Below are 20,090 nucleotides of genomic sequence, written 5' to 3'. Positions count from 1 at the left end.
TATCGGCCAATTGATCCTTGGAAAAATTACCTACTCTTTTTACCGTCCATACGGACACCAAGTTTAACGTTAGTCTTTTTTTTTCTTTTTTCTTTTCCGCAACGTCTCTTTTCTCTTTTATTCTAATCGAAATGCGATCATATTCTTTTTAAAAACGAATCTTCTTCGCGAGAGTACAAATTACAATGGGACTTTTGTTAACCCTGTTGGTGCCATGGACGCTTTTGAAAAAAAGGAAACGTTTCACGTGTTTTGTCCTGCCCGTCTTTGCATCGCGTCTCTTATCCTTCTTTTCTAGGCACCAAGACGGTTAACGATTATCTTCTTACGATTATTATTAGACGAAATCGTCGATTCGTTTAATAGATATATATATATATATATTTTCTTTATTATCTTCTTTCGTTTAACGAAGAGATCGCGCGTATGCCAAATCGTACGTCTCAAAGACTGATGGCCATTCATTTGGAGGTTCTTGTAATGGTAATCTCACGCCGCGCAACCTTGTAAACCGTCGACAAGATCGCCGGGGTACATCGACATTGTATGAGAAGACAGGACAAGACTAGCCTATTATTGGCGAACGATGCCCGATCGCCGTGCGCATCGTACAATGAGACTAAAAAAATTGATATCATAATTATGTGTCGTTTGATATAAACGAGTAATGAATATAGTATGTATCATCGTTTTATACACAACCTAATTATATCTACGTACACTATGTACATTCCTAGTATACACTATGTCACTGTCACACACATTTGCATTACACGCGCATTAACAAAAAGAAAAAAACGCATGGACCTATTGTATACGTGTACGCGCGTGTGCATCCGCACGCACAAAGAGCGTGTACGCGTGCGTATGCACGGACGCGCACGCAGAGACACAATACACATATGAATATATTTATAATAATTATATAGCTATTCCAAAACGGACCACCGCGACATCGACGTACGAAGATCATTAAAAAAAAAAAAAATACAAATACAAACGAGATAGAAGAAATGAAAGGAAAATAAACAAAAAAGAAAAAAAAAGAAAGAAAACCGGGGGAAAAGAAGTATATGAGGAACTCTTAATCGACGATATTTAAATGCGTATTAAAATTAACGATCGTCGGTTAAAATTAACCAGCGTTACGTTTCGTTGTTAAGAGAACAGCATCGCCGTTATCAGTGTCTCATGTATAACAACGCAATCGAGTCTCTGTCAATTTTACAAATACACACGAAAATTCCCGAGTGTATACGTGTATACAAGGAGAATAACGAAGAAGTAAAAAAAAAAAATGAAAAACAAAATGTAATAAAACACGCATGTATAGCAAAAGAGGTTGTTACACTTAAGCACAATAGAGAAGACAAAGTATATGAGTATAGTTTTACACGAAGGCTTCATCGCCCGTTTAGTTTTATACCTGAGACACGAAGAAAAGGCTGAAACGGTTAGACGATAAAAACAGTTCGAAACCCCTCTGTTCTGCGTTCTCGTTCTTTCTCTCTCTGCTGTCCGTAAGAATCGAAAAGTAAAAACAGAAAAAAAGATACAAAACGAAACGAAATCAGATTTTTGTTTTTCTCTTTTACCGATGGCGAATTATCGTCATATGCCCGACCATCGCGTACACATACACGCGCGCGTTACGCGCATGCGCATTCGTAACGCATCCGTTTCGTACAGAAAACTTCCTCTTCCACTGCCCATTTGTCTCCTTTTTCTGTTTTCTCTTTCTTTCTCAAAGTTTACATCAATTTGGTTTAATTTAATTAGTACTATGTATACACAGAAATATTTTGAAAATCATCGGAGAATGCGATGACGGATACCACCGATCGATCGATGGAGCGACATCGCATTCTCGTTTCCACGAAGTATCATTTCTCATTAGCCAAAGTTTAGAATTTGCGTTCGTTATCTGTAATTCTTTTTCTTGCGCGAACCACAGCTTACTTTATTCCTTTCTTTTTCTCTCCCTGTTCCTTTATCGTTCTACCTATCTCCTTTCCTCTTTTTTACATTCATACACATGGACACAGGACATATATGTTTGACATATTATTATATTTACTATTATTTTAATTATAATTTCCCAGGAGTATATATTATCTTTAATAATCGTGGTAATTTTTAGACTAGAAAAACATTATATTAGCGGATAGAGATTAAAGTATACATAAAAAATAAAGTAAATATATATATATAAATATATATATTATATATATATATATATTGATAAAAAATATTGAGATCGTAATTAGAAATTGGGTCGAGTGCATACAATGCTGAAAGACGATAATGGTATTTACGCGTAAGGATGTTAAAAGGTCGAGCAGATGGATTAAAAGCGGTCTTGGCTAATGTTGGCCAAGCTGCTCGCAGAGAATATTCAATGATTGAACAAAAAAAAGTAAATGTAAATGTTTGTAAACAAATTATGAAACATTATTTGTTCAGTGCCTACATATTTACACAGTAACAATAAAGATGAAGATTAGCGAACATTCTTTTGTCTCTTTTTTCACCAAGAAGAATGACAACGATTTCGATCCAGATCGATGGGAACCGCAAGTTGCCGCAAAAGCGATCCGTCAAACTATAACGAACCGATCGTTAAAAACTGCCGCAATGCGAACGATCGTTTTCTAACAGTATTTTTATATAACTGATATGCATCTTGACATTAAAAATAAATGAGTGAAAAACTGTGTCTTCTTTCGTAGCCTGGAATATAACGTTTGCAGATTTAAATTACAATCTAAAGTTACTGTCATCGCGCGGAGAGATCAAAGATATTCAGATAATACAAACATATCCTGATACGGCATTCGTTTCATCTCGATTCGTTCTTTTGTCTAAGAATTAAATTTGGAACACTTTCGTTACCAATATCTAATAAAAGCTTAACAAAGCTGTTTCAAAACCCAGAAAATGGTAATTTCAATATTATTGGTACCAACAGAATGTACTAATTTACGCTTTACAATTTACATTTACAAATTTCTAAACAATTTATAAACTTTAAGGTCATCTTATATTATTCGATCACTAATTCAAGTATTTTTTCATTGGAAACGCTCAAAATCGATCACTGTATGTTTTATTGGAATCGTATTACGTACCTACCTACATTTATTTATGAATACAGGCCCAAGTGTAGAGGCACCATCCCCACCATCGGGCCCTTTGGTAGCGATCGTTGGTCACAGTGACATAGTATGACATCCTAGCTCGTCAGTTGAATTTCGAAACTCGACTGTGCTGGACCGAGACGTTTCGTTCACTGTTTTCCGTAGTCTCTACATTTTCAGCGTTTTCTCGCGAAAAGTCGTGCACTACCCGTATTTCTCATTTTCACCTTCTCTTCGTCTACATTCACAATGCATATCTTGTGCACGCAAACACTTCCGTTGCCAGAGGTATCGAACATGTTTTATCCGTTCAACACTAGTCTCGAAGAGGAAATCAAGAGATTGTTTTCCAATTTCACAATCGAAACTCCAAACTCCTCACTTCCAGATGGTAAGTTGATTTAGCATTGATTATTTTCAACGATATTTCTATAATTTCGCACGATTTCGAAGATACGGAATTTGCTGGAAGAATCTTTAAGTAATACTAACGTCGAAGATCGATCGAAGCGAGACCGAACGCTTTATCGATTTTATATCGATCTTTAGAGCCGGTGAGATAAAAAGCTATTTTAGTCTATGTTAAATTTCCAAATTACGTATGTAGATGATGTAACGTAGCATTGTGTAACGTAACGTAATCTTCTGCGTCGTAAACGATATAGCATCTTCATACTTTTCGTTCCGTAGAAATTTTATTCTTTCTTTCTTTGCTTCTGTTCCCTATCTAAAATGACGTAATTTAATAACACGATGCGTTCTACAGCAAATTCTAATCCCTACGTCATAACATTTTCGTAAATATTTCTTCTTTATTAAATCGTATTAACTAAATAGTAGCGTAAATAATCTTTAGACGTAACCACAATACTTTTCTCATTATGAATTCCCTTTGACTTACGATAAATATGAACTGTCATCGATGACCATTTGTTTCGCTAAAAACAAGAAACGTGTCAGACCAATCCACAAGCAACGCGTTTCTTATTTATGTAACACGAAATGATCGGTAGATTGATTACTGATTAAAATTCAATAAATTAGGTAGTGATTATAGCTTTTAATTTAATGTTTCGATATTGCGTTTCAATTTGAAATTGCGTGTACATATCATGGTTCATAATGCGCGATGAGATCGCGTTCCGATTATCAGATACCTTACATAGTTTGTAAACAAACGAATCGATAAAAGGAATTCTGTATTCTAAAACGTTCTGAGGAATAACTCGTCCTTCACGATCGCTAGAAACGCATATTCGACCGAGTTCACCGAATCAAGTAAAAAATATCACCTGCTAATTTAATCACTAAATGCATATAATTATTTTTTAGTTCGTATTTTACCAATATTTTATGAACATGTAACGACATATTGATTATTTGTTTCTTCGAAGAGAAAAGACAAAGGAAGAAAAAGAAACGATACAAGTGATCGTTCTTACCGCGATACAGATATTCGAGATCCAGTAAACATAAACAGAAAATGGCACGTTTTTTGCTCCACCTTAGGTTAAGGGAGTTGAAAGATGATAACTGCGATGGTAATATTCGTATCTCAACACATCTATTCAAAATGAAAACATAGAAATTTTATTGTTAGAGAATGTGTTTTCAATTTTTTTTTTCGCAGAGAATGTGTTATCAATACAAATATTGTTTTCAGAATCTTTCGATGGCTTTTAAGTCGTGACAATCATAATAATTGTCAGAAATAATATTTATGTTCGATTACACGACCATGTTGTTTTTCGTTACTCGAAAAATCAGGACGAATCTGTTTACAAACTATGAAACACAAGACTTACGGCCGTTATTTTCTCGACTTACACTTTCTCGCATTAGACCTCGAAAAAGCCCTCGCTCGACGAAAATAAACTAGACGTGATTATCCCCGGAGTATTGTATTTCTTTGTAATCGTTCCATCACCTTCGCAAGCTTTCGATGACTAACGATTGTCTTTAATGCCATCTTTTCGCTAATAAGTTTCTCACGTAGAATTACTTTTTATTTATTCTTCGTACATTATGCCACTTTAATTGCTTTTCATTTGTTTTTCTTTTTCCTTTTCTGTGTACTTTGAAGAAAAGCAATTCATGTAATTTTACTTGGCTGTTGTAGTCGATGAAGTAATGGAAGAGTTCCGTCAAAATGGGCGTGATTTTGAATACTGTCCAGACTTGGACAATTTTACGGTACCAGAAATACCACGCCGCAAGAAAAATAAGAAACCTTTACCTACAGAATGCGTTTTCTGTAGAAACAATGGCGAAGAGGAGGCTTATTACAGGAAACATTTGTTAAAAGATGCTGAAGGTCGCGTTTCTTGTCCGGTTTTGAGGTAAATCGAACTTTCACTCTTCCCGTCGATATATTTTTTCTAACCCTCTGCAGTTCAAACAAAATTCTATTTCGTTCCAATTTGTTCATGCTCGATAAGTTACTTTTACGTTCTACTGATAATTTAGACGAATTTTCATATTTTATAATTTATAATTCCAAAGCCTTCTTACAGAATTAAACTAATACCATTAGTGAAACATTACAAATCATTAATATATATATAACTTAAGAACTTAAGATAACTTAAGAACGTAAAAGTAAGTAAAGAATTTCATTTGTTTTATTTCCAAGCTTGTTATTATGTAATAAAAAAACAGTAATATATATAATATATATATAACAGTAATATATACAGTGATTGTACGCGAAAAAAGAAGTCGAAAATATAGAATAAAAATTTTTTTTTTAATTTCTTTCTTTTTTTTTTTTCATGTTTCCATCGAGACAACGATCTACAGTGAGATCCGTTATAACGAGACGTGATACAGTGCAGGCGTACCGAGCGAAAATTCAAAGTCGATTTTCTCGAAAACAAAGCCCCAAACGAAAAATTTTTATTCTATATTTTCGACTTCTTTTTTCGCGTAGAATCACCCCCTTTCCGCTTGTACCACCAGTTACCAACCACCCTGTATATATATTTTTTATATTATATATATATTACTGCTTTTTTTTATTATATAATAAGAATAAATTTTATTCGAAATAAAACAAATAAAATTCTATAATAATCATCCTATTTGAAAAGGAACTTTATAAACTGACTCATAACTTGTTGAATCATTGATATTCTGAATTGGTAAATTATTATTATTATTACTATTATTATTAAGATCCAGAAAAAGTATTAAAAAGAAAAAAACTCAGCTATAATTTTCAAATTATATTCACATCATGTTTTCTTTGAATCTTTAGGGCCTATACATGTCCAATTTGCGGTGCGTACGGAGACGTGGCTCATACGGTTAAGTATTGCCCGAAGAGCCAGAAGCCTGGAACATTAGCGACAGTGAACACGTTCAAGCTATTGAGAAACTCCATGGGCAAACGACGCGTCAAGTAAAACGCACGTGACACTCGAACACACGTGTCACCATCATCGTGCCATAAAACATCGAAGAATCTAACTACTTTTCCTCGAGGACTTCGAAGAACAGATGCTTCGAACTTTTCAAGCGATTCGGTATATCATCTGCTGACAGGTAATCTTACCATTGTCGCATCTTTCCAAAACAAGCAACGAAATAAAGTGCCTTACAAGAGTATGCGTTCTAATTTCTAGCAACGATTTGCGCAACAAAGTTGCCATCACGTTGATCTACCGTAGTGAAAGTTTATTTTGCATTTCTTTCACTCTATTATCTTTGTTCTTCTCTTTCTTACATTGTATTTATTTCTTCCTATTCGTGCAATATGGCACGTAGTGAAAAGGAAACGTAAAATAAACCTGGAAATTTCTAGAAAAAGCAAAGACCGTTCTTGTAACACGAATCGTCTAGACAATCGAGAGGCTGCATCCAAAGATCTTATTGTTAGTTGTAGGAATTATACGAAACGTGGTGCCATATATTCTCGTCAAACGTGTCGTTTTAGCTCTTCCTTGCAATATTGCGAACAAATATTCATTCGTATATGAATATACGTAGTTTTTCCATTTTTCTCGAGCCAGCACTTGATACTATAAATATATTTTTTAAATTTATATACGTTTATCGCATTTACATAACGTCCACGAACACCTATATCCTTTAATGTTAATCTTCAACAGAATTTTACGCCGATGTAAGAACGAATTGAATTCGATTGATTGAAACGAATATGTACTGTGATAACGTGAATAAGAAGATTAACAATTTTTACACGACAGTCAGATGTATGACGTTGTTCAAAATCGGGGACAACGTACTGATTCTCTGTAAGCCGTTTAACAAACGCAAATTACGTTTTCCAATCTTAAATGCTTTGAGTCAGGATTTTTTTTATCGAGACACGTCAATGGACACAGAGAACTATATACTTATTTGAGCTGAAATGAAACAAAGCAACTCTTACTTGATATTGCGACTTGAAAGCTTTTACGCAGTTTTATTTACCAATATTAAATGTAACATGGAGACTGCGTTTGTACTTTACTAACGGTTAACCAAAATTATAAGAGAAAAGTTTTTCTCCTTAAGGTTAACTTCTCTTAAACGACCGACGAGAGGGACCAATGAAATAAAGTTCCTTTTAAAGTGTATACTTGATCGTTCCATAACAAGTAGGTACGTAGAATATATACAAAAGTTTGCAGCTCGTACATTATACTTTTAATTTACCAGACTTCTTTCATGACACTCGTCATTTTCGAACAATGATCGAAATAATTAAAAAGTGAAATCACGCATAGTCTCTAGATATATTTATGGATGTTTAGTTACTTTGATGAAACCGACGAACTTGCAAAGCCTCTCGTTCCTGTGTCTTGACTGTGAGTCTCGTCGAAGGTCACCGAAACGAGAATACCAGCAATTAGTCGTGATGTTTACATTCTTTTGATCGGTACTTCGATAACTGACGGTCAGATTCGTGGCTCTTTCCAGGCAGTGGCTTTTTTGTTCGCCGCTTCACCGATCTTTCTTAGTGCGCGTATTTCACTTTAGACATCCGTCACACGTTCGTCGAAGCGTACCAAGTCGAATCAGATAAGTACGTATCGTTCTGTCATATTAACCCTGAATGTATACGAGCGACATTTTACCGCACTATTTCGCTGCGGTTATATATCTATCTTTATTGTTCTTAATAAGAAAACAAAGAAAGAAGACACATAGTCGCAGGGAGATGGCGCAGTAAAATATATCGCTCTCATGCATTCAGGATTAACACAGATGAACGAGCGGGTGAATGCATTGGTTTCTCTGCAGCGAGTTTGCTTTTGTAGTTTTGGAAATATTTTTGAATTAGATTAAGCGATAATGTCGAACCTTTAGTATATTCTTTATACTTTATTTGGTAAATTTATTTATTTTCGAGTGATCGAAAATTTTTCTTTTGCGTACTTTCATATCTAGTGACGAGTAGATTTAAGGTTAATTTTCACAGGGGATTTCGAATACAGTTTATCGTTTGGCGATAGCATTTAACGAAACTATTTAAGGAAAGATGAGAAAACAATTGTTTTCCGGAATACTTTATCGATAGATTTTACAATTAGTAATCAAACAGTTGCATAGTTGTATGTAAAGGTATCGGCTCATCATATTGGAGATTATGTCTGAGGAGACGTAACCTATTGGGCGGTTTTGAAATCGTATTAGAATTGTTTCATGCAATTTAATAGTACTTCAGATTTTCTTGTGACACTTGTTTGTGCACGCAATGAGATAGGAGAGGAAGAACAGTCACTCCTGCTCTCTATAGTGTTGCATTGCTCAAGTATTTCCTCTATGTAAGATCGAATTCCGTGTTGTAACTTTTAATCGAAATTTCAGGGAGTTTGTTGATATGGATAGAACAATGAGTTCATAGATATGTGTACATTAATTAGATTTCTATTACAGAGTCTTTTATGTTCAAGTTCCTATTATATAGTAATTATTGGTATTTACGTGTTAGGATATTATTACCTATCAAATAAGAATGACAATATTACTCCTGGAGATACATTATGATTGCCGAATACTTTTGTACCATAGATTGACTGTATTCAAGGGGAGAGAGACTTAACAACTTCTAAGAACGAGACCAAAACGATGGCTCGTGTATCTTATTGTCTTTTTTTTGTTCTCCTAATGAGTAAATTAGAGATCCCAAATCTAGGGAATTACTTTGTTTTGTTACTTTCGTTACATTTCTATACTTTTTCAATTTTTTTCCCTATATGGAATTTATTAATGTTAAGTAAAATTAATGTTATAAAGAATTAAGGGTCGATCCATAGACTGCTGTTTCCATATTTGCCGTAAGATATGAATTGTTTATAAAGATATTGTATTTCTAATATTTATATAACTACTAACATAATAATATATACATAAATACTAGTTGTAATTAAGTATTATCTATTGATAATGATGTATAGCAATCCAAAGAGATAATAAATGCGAGGAATAATCGAACAAAATTTTTACTCTGCTGATATATCGTAAATTATAACGTGACCTGCGACTTTCTTTTTATAGTATATATAAAAACAATGCGCAAAATAATTAAAGAAGGAAGCCATGTTGCGTTTACTATGTGCACTGTCGCTGGCCTTATACGTATAGTACGTATAGTAGATGATTCACAATAAAACGCGAGATGACGTTACAGTAATCTGATGCCAGTGTGGTTTACGATTATGAGCGGCAGGTGATAACGTAGTAATAGCAGCCAGAAGAGAGCCCTAAAGAGTACAGAGAAGGTAGCTAATTCCGATGGTTATTACGCTGTAATATTCCTTACTCGTTCCACATTCCGTTCATCCCTGATATATCTCAACACTATTCCTGATAATCCAAAAAGAATTGTACAAATGTTAATTTCCGCGCGATTATTCTTCGATCGCATGATCATTCCTTTGTCAAGCATATTATATATTATATGGCGAGCGATTGAATGTGGCGAAATTTTTTAGAATCTCCAAGATTCGACACGAGAGAAAGAAGCGGATGCTAATTTTGTAATTTGATGATGATCAATAGTATGATGAATGCTTATTTATTTTGAATTTATTTTGATGCGAATGAAGAAAGGGACATGTCATATTTTAATTTAGTTTCGATCTTTTCACAACGATGCGCTCGCCATTTCTGCATTGTAATTTTACGGTATATTTTGCGTACTGCCGTCATGATATATTATATATGTTTCCACCTCATCATTTTTCTTATCATTAATGTTATTTGTACTACTATATTATTAATATTATGTTATTGGCGTGACATTATTTAAGTGTACGTAGTCTGATAATTTGTATCATGATTATTGATGTTTATTAAAGAATACTGCAATTTAAACGAGTGCTTATTTCAAAATATAACCTAACTCAAAAGAAGTAATCGATGTTTAATTGTTCTTTATCAGAAAATCGTGTATAAAAAGAAGAAAGGGGAGATATCACATTTTACAGGCAGAGACCATCAACATTTGCGTGACGGTGGATTTCATGGAAACTGTCCACGTTTTATACGACATACGCGTCGCCGAGCACAAATCGTTTCGCACTCTTCCAACCGGTAGAAGCAATTACGTCGCTGCGTTTCGATGATTAACCGTCAGGATTTTTGCAGCACTTTTTGCATCGTGACTAAAACGTAATATCTTTTCTTCTTAATCCGACATTCCCTCTGCGTCTTCAAATTTAATTTCAAACATCAACATCAGGAACACCCAAGTTAATTTATCCGACGCTATTTAAACGCAAGTTATTTATTTCGCGCGCAGATTAACTCGTAGCTAGTCATAATATTTTATGCCGATACTTTTGTGATAGCCGATGGTTTACTAGGTAAGTGGGTCACTCTTTGTATTCGTTACGACGAGTTGCTCAAATAATCGCTCTAGTATAAATGGATATTGTCAATGATTTTATTATAGACAAGCCTAGCGTATCAAAATAGCTCTTCACTAAATATAGAATAACCAAACAGAAAGAAGAGCTCGTAAACATTTTGTCACGATGAGCGGCGACGTGTGCGGGAACATTAATTTTTATCTGGCCGCATCTTCGAGCCAGTGGATAAACCATGACGTAGTTGCGCTATTGTTTAGAAAATTGAGAACTTGGTCCATATAATAAAACAACCTATTAGCCTTGTGCATGAAATCTGGATATTCCTAGTATGTCAGGAAACCGACACATCCTGTATACATAAACGACGAGTCGTGTTAAAAATCGTTCAATAGAGAACGAGCCAGCGAATAGAAAACAAGCCATGCTGCGGCCTTTTGTGCTAGTTTACTTTATCACGATCTTCTTGATGATTTCAAAAATAATATCTTCTAACAAATCGAACGAAGAGGTGAGAAAAGTGGACAGAACGTTTCACAGTGCCTCGTCACCCTTATTCTTGTTTCATCTACTCAAACTGAAGAAAAAGATCCAGAAGATAGAGAATGTGCCAACCACCCCGCCAACCGCAGACTGCATTTGCGTTCCTTACTACCTATGTGACGCTAACCGTACCATAATTACAGAAAACATTGGAGTGATCGACATTCGGTAAATTTTTCTATACCACCAATAAAATTAATTCGTTTGATTGACTGATGGTTTCTTATGTCAAAACAGATACCGAAGATGCACCGGAGACTTGGAAGTGTGTTGTCATCTACGGAACGCAACAGTTACCACCACTACTATGAAACCTACTACAACTACAACAATGAAACCTACTACTACTACTATGAAGACAACTACCACTACGAAGGCAACGACCACCTCGACTCTCCCGCCGGTGATTTTTCCAACCACAAACCCTCAACCTGTCCCAATCTGTGTCTGCGTGCTTGTAACTCAATGTGATGCAAACGGAATCATCGGCTATGGTGGAGAAGGCGTAATCAATCCTCGTCTGCAATATATCCAGTGTCCCAGCAGCAACATGGTGTGCTGCAGACCGACCAGCGTGATCCAGTATCCTGTAGTAACCAATCCTCCGGTTGTCTCTCCACAAATTTGTGTATTATGTGGAAATGCAATCCAGTGCAACAATGGGGTCGTGATTCCAGTAAACGTCGGGATCGTGAATCCTGTGGTGACTTACAATCAACAGACGTGTCCTGTGCCAACCTCTTGCTGTCAAGGGATAAACACAGGCTATGGAAATGGGATTCCAGTGGTAATCGGACCCATTAGAAATCCTGGGACTTCTCAGGCTTGTTACTGCATGAAAAGTTGGTTATGCTCGCCAGGAAACTCTGTCAGTACGGATGGAGCTGGTGCCATCGATCCAAGGTTCTCCGTGTGTGGAAACACGGACGAAATTTGTTGTCGAGCCTCTTCTACGATCAATATAGCAAGAAATCGCGATTTAGCTGGATTAGGAGAGAGTATTATAAATGGTGAAGCGTCCTTTTCGCAACCTGGGTGTGGTATTCAGAATAAAACGTACGCGGCAGGTACATAGATTGTTGTAAATGATTGTTGAGTCTTGTTAAATTAATGGAACATTAAGTTAATCGAACCTGATGTTTTATTTTCTCACAGCCCAACCTTACCCTGTGGACACTGGAAAAACGTATTTCGCCGAGTTTCCGTGGATGGTAGCTCTGTTAACAATACAATCAGATGGTAAATATCTATTCCAATGCGGAGGATCTATGATTACCAAGAGCGCTGTCCTTACGGCTGCGCATTGTGTTACCAAGTAAGCAGATCATGCAAATTTTATAACTGAAAATTCAACTTGACTATTGAATACTAAAATTTACGAGAAAAGGATATTAAAATATAGCTTGTTAGTTTAGGAAATGGTAGACCGATAGCGCGTTTTGGTCAATGGGATTTGGAAAATCAAGCTGGCGACCAACCATTACCTTTTCAAGACGCAAACATAAAAGCCATAATAACCCACCCCCAATTCTATAGTGCTGCTCTATACAACGACATAGCAGTGGTCATTTTAAACGGACCGGTGAAATTGAATGTCAACGTTGCTCCTATTTGTATGCCGCAGCAGGGATTAACATTTCCTGCTGGTACTAGGTGTATCGGCACAGGTTGGGGAAAGAACTCGTTTGGTAAGATCATTATGATATTTGCATCTTTTTTTATTTATACATAATCGCAACGTCCTCCTATTTATCGAATCGTAATCAAATCTCACAACATAGGTGGAACGTATCAAACTGAGTTAAGGAAAGTAGAACTTCCTCTGGTGGACAGAACAGATTGTCAAAATCGTCTTCGAACGACGAGATTAGGAACGTATTTTCAGCTACATAGCTCCTTTGTTTGTGCTGGAGGAGAAGCAAATAGGGACACGTGTCGTGGAGACGGCGGTGGACCTCTTGTGTGTCCTACAGCCACGGGACAATACTTTCAGGTATCATATTACTTCAAGTATTACGTTCTAGAGGTGCCTATAAATGAGAAAAAAAGTACAAAAATTATTTTAAACTTCTTTTCTTAGGCTGGTATAGTGTCTTGGGGAATCGGTTGCGGATCATCAAATATTCCCGCCGTTTACACGAATGTAGCGCAATACTCGCAATGGATCGGTCAACAATTGGCAACTTACGGGGCGTGATAGAAAATAAATATAGTTTATAAATTTTTTATCTAGTCTTTCTAATTTATGATGCATATTTTTGTGTCATTTACTGTATAAAATTGTGTACCATAGAAAAATACACAGTGCAAGAAAATATTCGTCTTTGTAAATGTAACGAATGTGATAATTTAGCAGTTTGATAAAATTATCTCTGTCATGCCGGCACTTATTTCTATTTCCTTTCTCCCCTTATTATATGAATTTTCCTCGTAGCCATATTTTATGTTCGACAGCAACAATGAGCCACACAGATCAACTAGAATTGTTACAATCGAAGATACTGAGAATAACAGTCAACGCCCCATGGCATGTTAGAAACGAGGATATACGCAAAGATTTAAAAATACCAACGGTTAAAGAAGAAATTGGCAGGTACGCAGAAGAATACAAGGGAAGAACGGCAACACATCCAAACCAACTGGCTGCTGAAGCGAGCAAAACTCTCATAGAAAGAAGACTAAAAAGGAAACACTCGACTGACCTCACTAAAGAAATAAGATAGTCAAACTTGAAGATGGTATCCTGCTGGGAATAGCCATCCACATGTTATTTAGCAATTAAGTTAGAAAAATTTAGCAAATGTCCGGCTGGACAAATTGTAAAGTACAAATTAAGTAATAAAAAAGAAAAAAAATATTTTATGTTCGAATAAACGCAATGTGTACCGACTTTTGTTCGAAGCAATAACAAACATAACCTATAAAACTATAAATGTTTCCTCTAAATATTCCATGAAACTAAACTATGTCATTCGGTTAGAAAAATATTGATTACAGTTTTGAGTCACTAGGAGGTGAACAATGCACACTATTATGATATTCTCTCAGATAATAATAATATTCTCCCATCAATTATCTACGATATGCATCGCTATATATTATAACGTGAATGTTATATCAGCTATTGTAAAATCTCACGAGTTGATAAGAACGATTAACGGGACATTGTTGCGACCTATTTTTTACAACGCATCTAAATTGCATCGATATCATCTATCCATTGTCGCGACATCTAGTGTAAAATAAATCAATTATTATACGTCAAATCATTTATTCGAGTAAAGTCTGATACAAACGATTTCTGCGCGCGATGTCACTGTGATCATAATATGTCTATCTTTGTTGCTTTTAACTAGGAAAATAGAGAAAAGTATATAATTGTGGTGATATTGTGCGACAAAAATGATTTGTCTGCATTAGACCTATATGCCCAAAACAACTAAGAAATGACAAAGTAACAACAAAGAAATAACTTTAGTATCTTTTTTTTATTTGGAATATGTACGAGTAACTGAAATCAGAATAGGTAAGGAATATACTTGACCTTAACATAAAAAAATGGCGAATTCTAAGAACATATTAAATTCCCGACACGTTCTTTAGAAGCAACAGCAGTTGAAATTAAATGGAGATAGATACAAATCTTCGAGAGGTTATCGCTCGATGAATATACGCAAAGTTAGTGACCTGTTACAATTTTAGTTTTACTAATAGAAATACCACTGTTTAAATTCACAAAAACATGTTTCGATAACGAATCCAAGAGGAGATCAAATACAGTTTTTATTATGAATATTTCGAAAGATAAGCTTCCGAGTTTGGATATCAACAGACTTTGGAAATCAGCGTTAAGACGTACGTATTGTAGAAAGTTGTACAATTTATAAATAATAGCGTAAAAATTTATAAGTAATAACGAGATTGTTAAAAAAGGGAATCCTACCTATTCCGAAAAGGAAAGAAATCTGCTCGTATAAGTTCCATGGTTGCGCATGGGGAATACCACCTAACTGGTGGGAGCAAGATCATGTTGATACCGAATGGGTTAAGAGTTCAGAGGAAACATAATACGCATTATATATGAACGCTGGAATGGAGAATCATGAAATCATGAACACTGGTGGGGGCAACTCTCATAAATGCTCGAAGCTTGGCTGCTATATGTGCAAACGAAGAAATCGTGAGCTCGACATTCTGTTGTGTTGCTCTTCCAGAAGAAAACCCAGCAGCGTATATTTAAGATCGATTTATAGTGAGTACTCTATTGTTTTTGATATACGACGTATTAAATGAACGTAATGTATTGTATTGTAGTTATATACTTTTTGGTGTTTAACGAAATTAAATAATCAAAGTGATAGGAATATAATTATAAATTTTAGTTCTTTTCATTTTTGTAAAAAAAATCAATTTGTAAATTATGTGAATAAACCTTGTGGAACTATAGAGAAATTCTAGGTACAACATGTGTCACACTGTTTATAAAGATATAAAAGAAGGTAAAGGTATGAAGAAATTGTTGGAAGTTTTCTTGGAAGTCCTTGACGGGCAATACTAACACTTGTTTCCTTGAAATGTGATAAATACGTATGTACTTATTACGGTTAGAGTAATTTCTGTAAAAGTATCTTTGATGGTTGATTTTATATCTAAGTGACAAGTTCGTTCGGTTAATCAACGTAAAAGAGTGAAAGAATATTTCAGTTCGAGAATGTGGATGTTTCGACTGGATGGTCAACCGGTTCTATATAATAGTGTCAAGTAGATCAAGAAAAAGGTCAGTGTCGCGAATGCCCGATCTGACACGAATGCGGGGGCAGATGCTTACATAATAATTTTCTATTAAAACGATGCTTTGTTAAGATTTACATTTAGTTCTTGGCATCATTGTTTTGACTGCATGTTTCTACGATTTTCCGCTTTAATAATTTTATTTACATCTCTTTTAAGCTATCGCGACAAATGTTAAAAATTTCTAACAGGAAAATTTTGCTTATATAGAATTCATGGATTATTTAAAAACATTGCGTAATATGCTGGATAATTAATTGCATTCAGCCACCCATGACGAAGTTTACAGTCAAATGTTGATTTACATTTGGTTACGCAGTGAAACGATAATTATTTTTTCTAGGAAACCTTGAAACGCTTGTCTTAATTTCAATGATTGCGGTTAGGTTGCGAAACCAACCGATTATTATTCGTTAGACCGTGAACTTCTCCGGATTTCTATAGCCTCTTCAAGTCGAATATTTCCCTGAATATTAAATGTATTTTTTTATCAAGGTAAACGACAATTATATTTATCAATATAGTTGATCATCTGCCTCGTCGACTAGTGTAATGAAGATAAATTATCTTACGTTGGACGCTAATGTCGACTGTGAACGATTACCCTGTGTATATGTTTTGAAAGCGTTAGAAGAAATTAGTATGAAACTACATAAAAGACGAATAATGGTCAATGTTAATGATTGAACGCCTCGAGCTTACCCTAAGGTAAATTTTTCGAAACGCTTCCCGTATTATTGTGTATCTAAAGGGGAAAGAGAGAGGAAGGGAGTCGTCACGTCATACCGGTTTCATCTTCGTGAAGTCATTCTTATTTATATGCAAAATAAAATGAGACTACCGTAGTCAGCCTATAATCTCTTGCGATGCCCGTAGACATTTACCTTGGGGCATCCATTTGAGTATCGATTTTGTCCTTTTGCGGACATTCAGGTATGTGCAAACTATCGATGAACCGACCGTATTTTCTTTTTTTTTTCTTGTGAGACTGGTGTTGTAACTAGATTAACAAGTTTTCTTCATAAAAATATTTTATTGCCTCGAGAGCGGTAAGATTATTTTCTTGCATCAAATCGAATCGAATCTTCATTCCAAAAACATTCATTGACCAATCAAGTAAATTATTTAATCTATCCTCTCGAGACTTGACAAATCATGCCAAGGGTTTATCCCAAACCCGAAAAAAGTCTGGTTAACATCCTCTTAACCGATAGTCCCTACTTATACCATCTCAAGAACTCCAGGCCTCAAGAGCCATTGCACCTCATGCTCTTGAGATTGTAAAGATCCACTCTAATCTATAGAATAATTCTGTTTCAGAACTTTCAACACAGCAATGTGGAAAATACTATTGACACTGGCTGTGTCCAGCTTTTCTTTGGTTGTATCAGCCCCCCAAAACGATGGTGGATTGGATTCCTTGATAGCGAGCCTATCTGGGACAAATTCTTCAACTCAGACCCCTATCGTGGACGCTGAGTTGAATGCTTTAATATCGAACGTATTTACTCAACCAACCAACCAACCAATCTCCACTACAGCGGCGACTATTTTGGGTACAGATAACAAGCCGAAACAACCACAAGAAGACTGTACATGCGTGACGTATTATCTATGTCGAAACGGCACCATTTCAGACGACGGAGAAACAATCATTGATATCAGGTCCGGTTTCAATGATGAGACTAGCTATGTGGGGTGAGTTCTAAAGATTAGTCTCAAAATGGCAAGTGTTAGCACTGTTATTGGCAGAAGTAATGCACGATTGTCAAGTAATATTGGATTGATTGTATCTACGCTAAGAACATATAGACATATTTATTGAGTGTGAATAAATACACAGCAAAGCTGATTTTGCATGTACGATGATTCGTTGTCTAACAAAATATGTGGATATCAGGTTTGTTTGTTACTTGTTTGTGTGAGCGTTAATTCTCATTGAATCGAATGTGCACGCCGCATGAGACTATCTTTGGATTTACCCCAAATAGATTTTTCACTTTATGTAATAAAAGCAATATCGTCAACCACTCTAACTAGTATTACAGTTAAAATTCTTTTGATGTGGCTTTTGAAATATGAAGTGAGAAATTTGTCTAGCCAGAAATTTTTACATTTGGATCTTTATAGTGTCATTGTATAAATTATATCTTATTTTTTTGTATTTTCATTATAATATTGATTTATGGAAATACAACTTCAACAATATACACAATGTTAACGATACAGATCCTCATGGGGCAAATGCGCCGACTACATGGAAGTCTGTTGTAAGCCACCAGACAGGACCGACGAAATAATTACGCCCCCGCCAATCGAGAGAAAAGGTTGCGGGCAAAGACACCCCAACGGCGTTGGTTTCAGAATTACGGGCGACGAAGATAATGAAGCGCAATTTGGCGAGTTCCCGTGGATGGTGGCTATATTGAAGGAAGAAATGATCGGAAATGAGAAAGTAAACCTTTATCAATGCGGAGGTTCCTTGATTCACAAGCTGGCTGTTTTAACAGCCGCTCACTGTGTGCAAGGGTAAATAATCTAGTCCTTCTAAATATTATGATTGACATCGATTCACCTGGCATTTTGTAACTAAACATACATAATTTTCCAATAGAAGACAACCATCTGAGTTGAAAGTTCGTGCTGGAGAATGGGACACGCAAACTAAGGACGAAATATATCCTCATCAAGATCGTACAGTAGAAAAAGTAATCGTTCACGAAAATTATAAAGCCGGCACTCTATTTAATGATTTCGCCATTTTGATCTTGTCTGAGCCGGTGAATCTCGTGGACAACGTGGATCTCGTTTGCCTGCCAGAACGAAATGCTGTGTTCGATAATTCTCGATGTTTCGCTAGTGGCTGGGGAAGAGACATTTTTGGTAAAGATCTCCAGGCGAGCGCCTACAGTTTCACGTAGATTTCGAACTACTAGAAAGCGTGCTGATATAAACACAATACAATTACGAAACTCAATCGGGATTTGAGAATCGAGGTTATAAATTCGTGCCCAACCAACCGAACCAGCGTGTCTCTAATCTATCAATTCGAACAGATCTATTCAATCTTATTCTAAAAATTCTCGAACTTCTAATTGGAACGTTTGTTGGTTTATAGGTAAGGAGGGACACTACCAGGTAATCTTGAAGAAAGTAGAATTGCCGATAGTGCCTCGTAAAGAATGTCAGGACAAGCTTCGAGAAACTAGACTAGGAAAATACTTCCGTCTTCACGAAACCTTTATATGCGCTGGTGGAGAGGCTGGGAAAGATACTTGCAAAGTAAATTAATTATTATACATAGATCTTATAATCAGTTGTCAAATCCATTATAGCTTTTTTGTCATGTACTATCATGTAGTATCACGTAAATCATATATCATGTATTATAGAATATAAAATTTTCTTTTAGGGTGATGGAGGAGGTCCTCTTGTATGCCCCTTGAAGAGTAATCCTGGTACGTATTTGCAAGCAGGTATTGTAGCATGGGGAATCGGTTGCGCGGAAGGTGGAACTCCAGGTGTTTATGCCAATGTTGCCTCAGCGCGTGATTGGATCGATGAACAAATGGCTTTTAACAATTTGGATAATACTGTTTACCAACCTCAAGCATAGACTGACTGATTTTTGCAAATCGTTTTATAAGTTTGTACACATAGCAATCAATGTCGTTTTTCCATGGAAAGACTGCTGTATTCTTCGGGTACTATTTTTTTAATAATAATGTGCGTGAGATCCGTTAGTGGATTTTTTTTTCAGAAAAATGTTCCCTCGAAACTTAGATACTTTTTTACAATTCTA

At 35.7% G+C, this 20,090-nt stretch overlaps 3 protein-coding genes across 6 annotated transcripts; all 3 read left to right on the top strand.

Moving 5' to 3' along the window:
• Window positions 1–3,231: 3,231 nt before the first annotated feature.
• On the top strand, window positions 3,232–9,935 carry nanos (RNA-binding protein nanos). Its single transcript, XM_069128953.1, has 3 exons — window positions 3,232–3,528; window positions 5,257–5,476; window positions 6,394–9,935. Exons 1-3 carry the CDS (start codon window positions 3,387–3,389, stop codon window positions 6,539–6,541), a joined length of 510 nt encoding a protein of 169 aa, XP_068985054.1. The 5' UTR covers window positions 3,232–3,386; the 3' UTR covers window positions 6,542–9,935.
• A 1,214-nt stretch (window positions 9,936–11,149) lies between these two features.
• Window positions 11,150–13,867, top strand: LOC138187791 (inactive CLIP domain-containing serine protease A28). Its single transcript, XM_069128933.1, has 6 exons — window positions 11,150–11,665; window positions 11,735–12,564; window positions 12,653–12,812; window positions 12,908–13,185; window positions 13,279–13,490; window positions 13,578–13,867. The coding sequence occupies exons 1-6, from the start codon at window positions 11,379–11,381 to the stop codon at window positions 13,692–13,694; spliced, it is 1,884 nt and encodes a 627-aa protein (XP_068985034.1). The 5' UTR covers window positions 11,150–11,378; the 3' UTR covers window positions 13,695–13,867.
• A 1,735-nt stretch (window positions 13,868–15,602) lies between these two features.
• LOC138187793 (phenoloxidase-activating factor 2) lies at window positions 15,603–20,031 on the top strand. 4 transcript variants are annotated; one of them, XM_069128943.1, is made up of 6 exons: window positions 15,603–15,749; window positions 17,609–17,986; window positions 18,518–18,817; window positions 18,903–19,171; window positions 19,407–19,570; window positions 19,701–20,031. In XM_069128943.1, exons 2-6 carry the CDS (start codon window positions 17,625–17,627, stop codon window positions 19,902–19,904), a joined length of 1,299 nt encoding a protein of 432 aa, XP_068985044.1. In that variant the 5' UTR covers window positions 15,603–15,749; window positions 17,609–17,624; the 3' UTR covers window positions 19,905–20,031. The 4 variants fall into 4 exon arrangements, with proteins under 4 accessions (XP_068985044.1, XP_068985043.1, XP_068985042.1 ...); XM_069128942.1 differs by lacking the exon at window positions 15,603–15,749 and adding an exon at window positions 16,213–16,274 and having other exon boundaries at window positions 17,609–17,953; XM_069128941.1 differs by lacking the exon at window positions 15,603–15,749 and adding an exon at window positions 16,213–16,274.
• Window positions 20,032–20,090: the final 59 nt, after the last annotated feature.

Source organism: Bombus flavifrons, chromosome 15, assembly GCF_040668555.2.
Source record: "Bombus flavifrons isolate JBK064 chromosome 15, iyBomFlav1_principal, whole genome shotgun sequence".
In the NCBI taxonomy this organism is placed as follows: Eukaryota; Metazoa; Arthropoda; class Insecta; order Hymenoptera; family Apidae; genus Bombus; species Bombus flavifrons.
The sequence above is the reverse complement of the archived record's forward strand: the minus strand, read 5'-3'. Positions and strand labels throughout refer to the sequence as shown.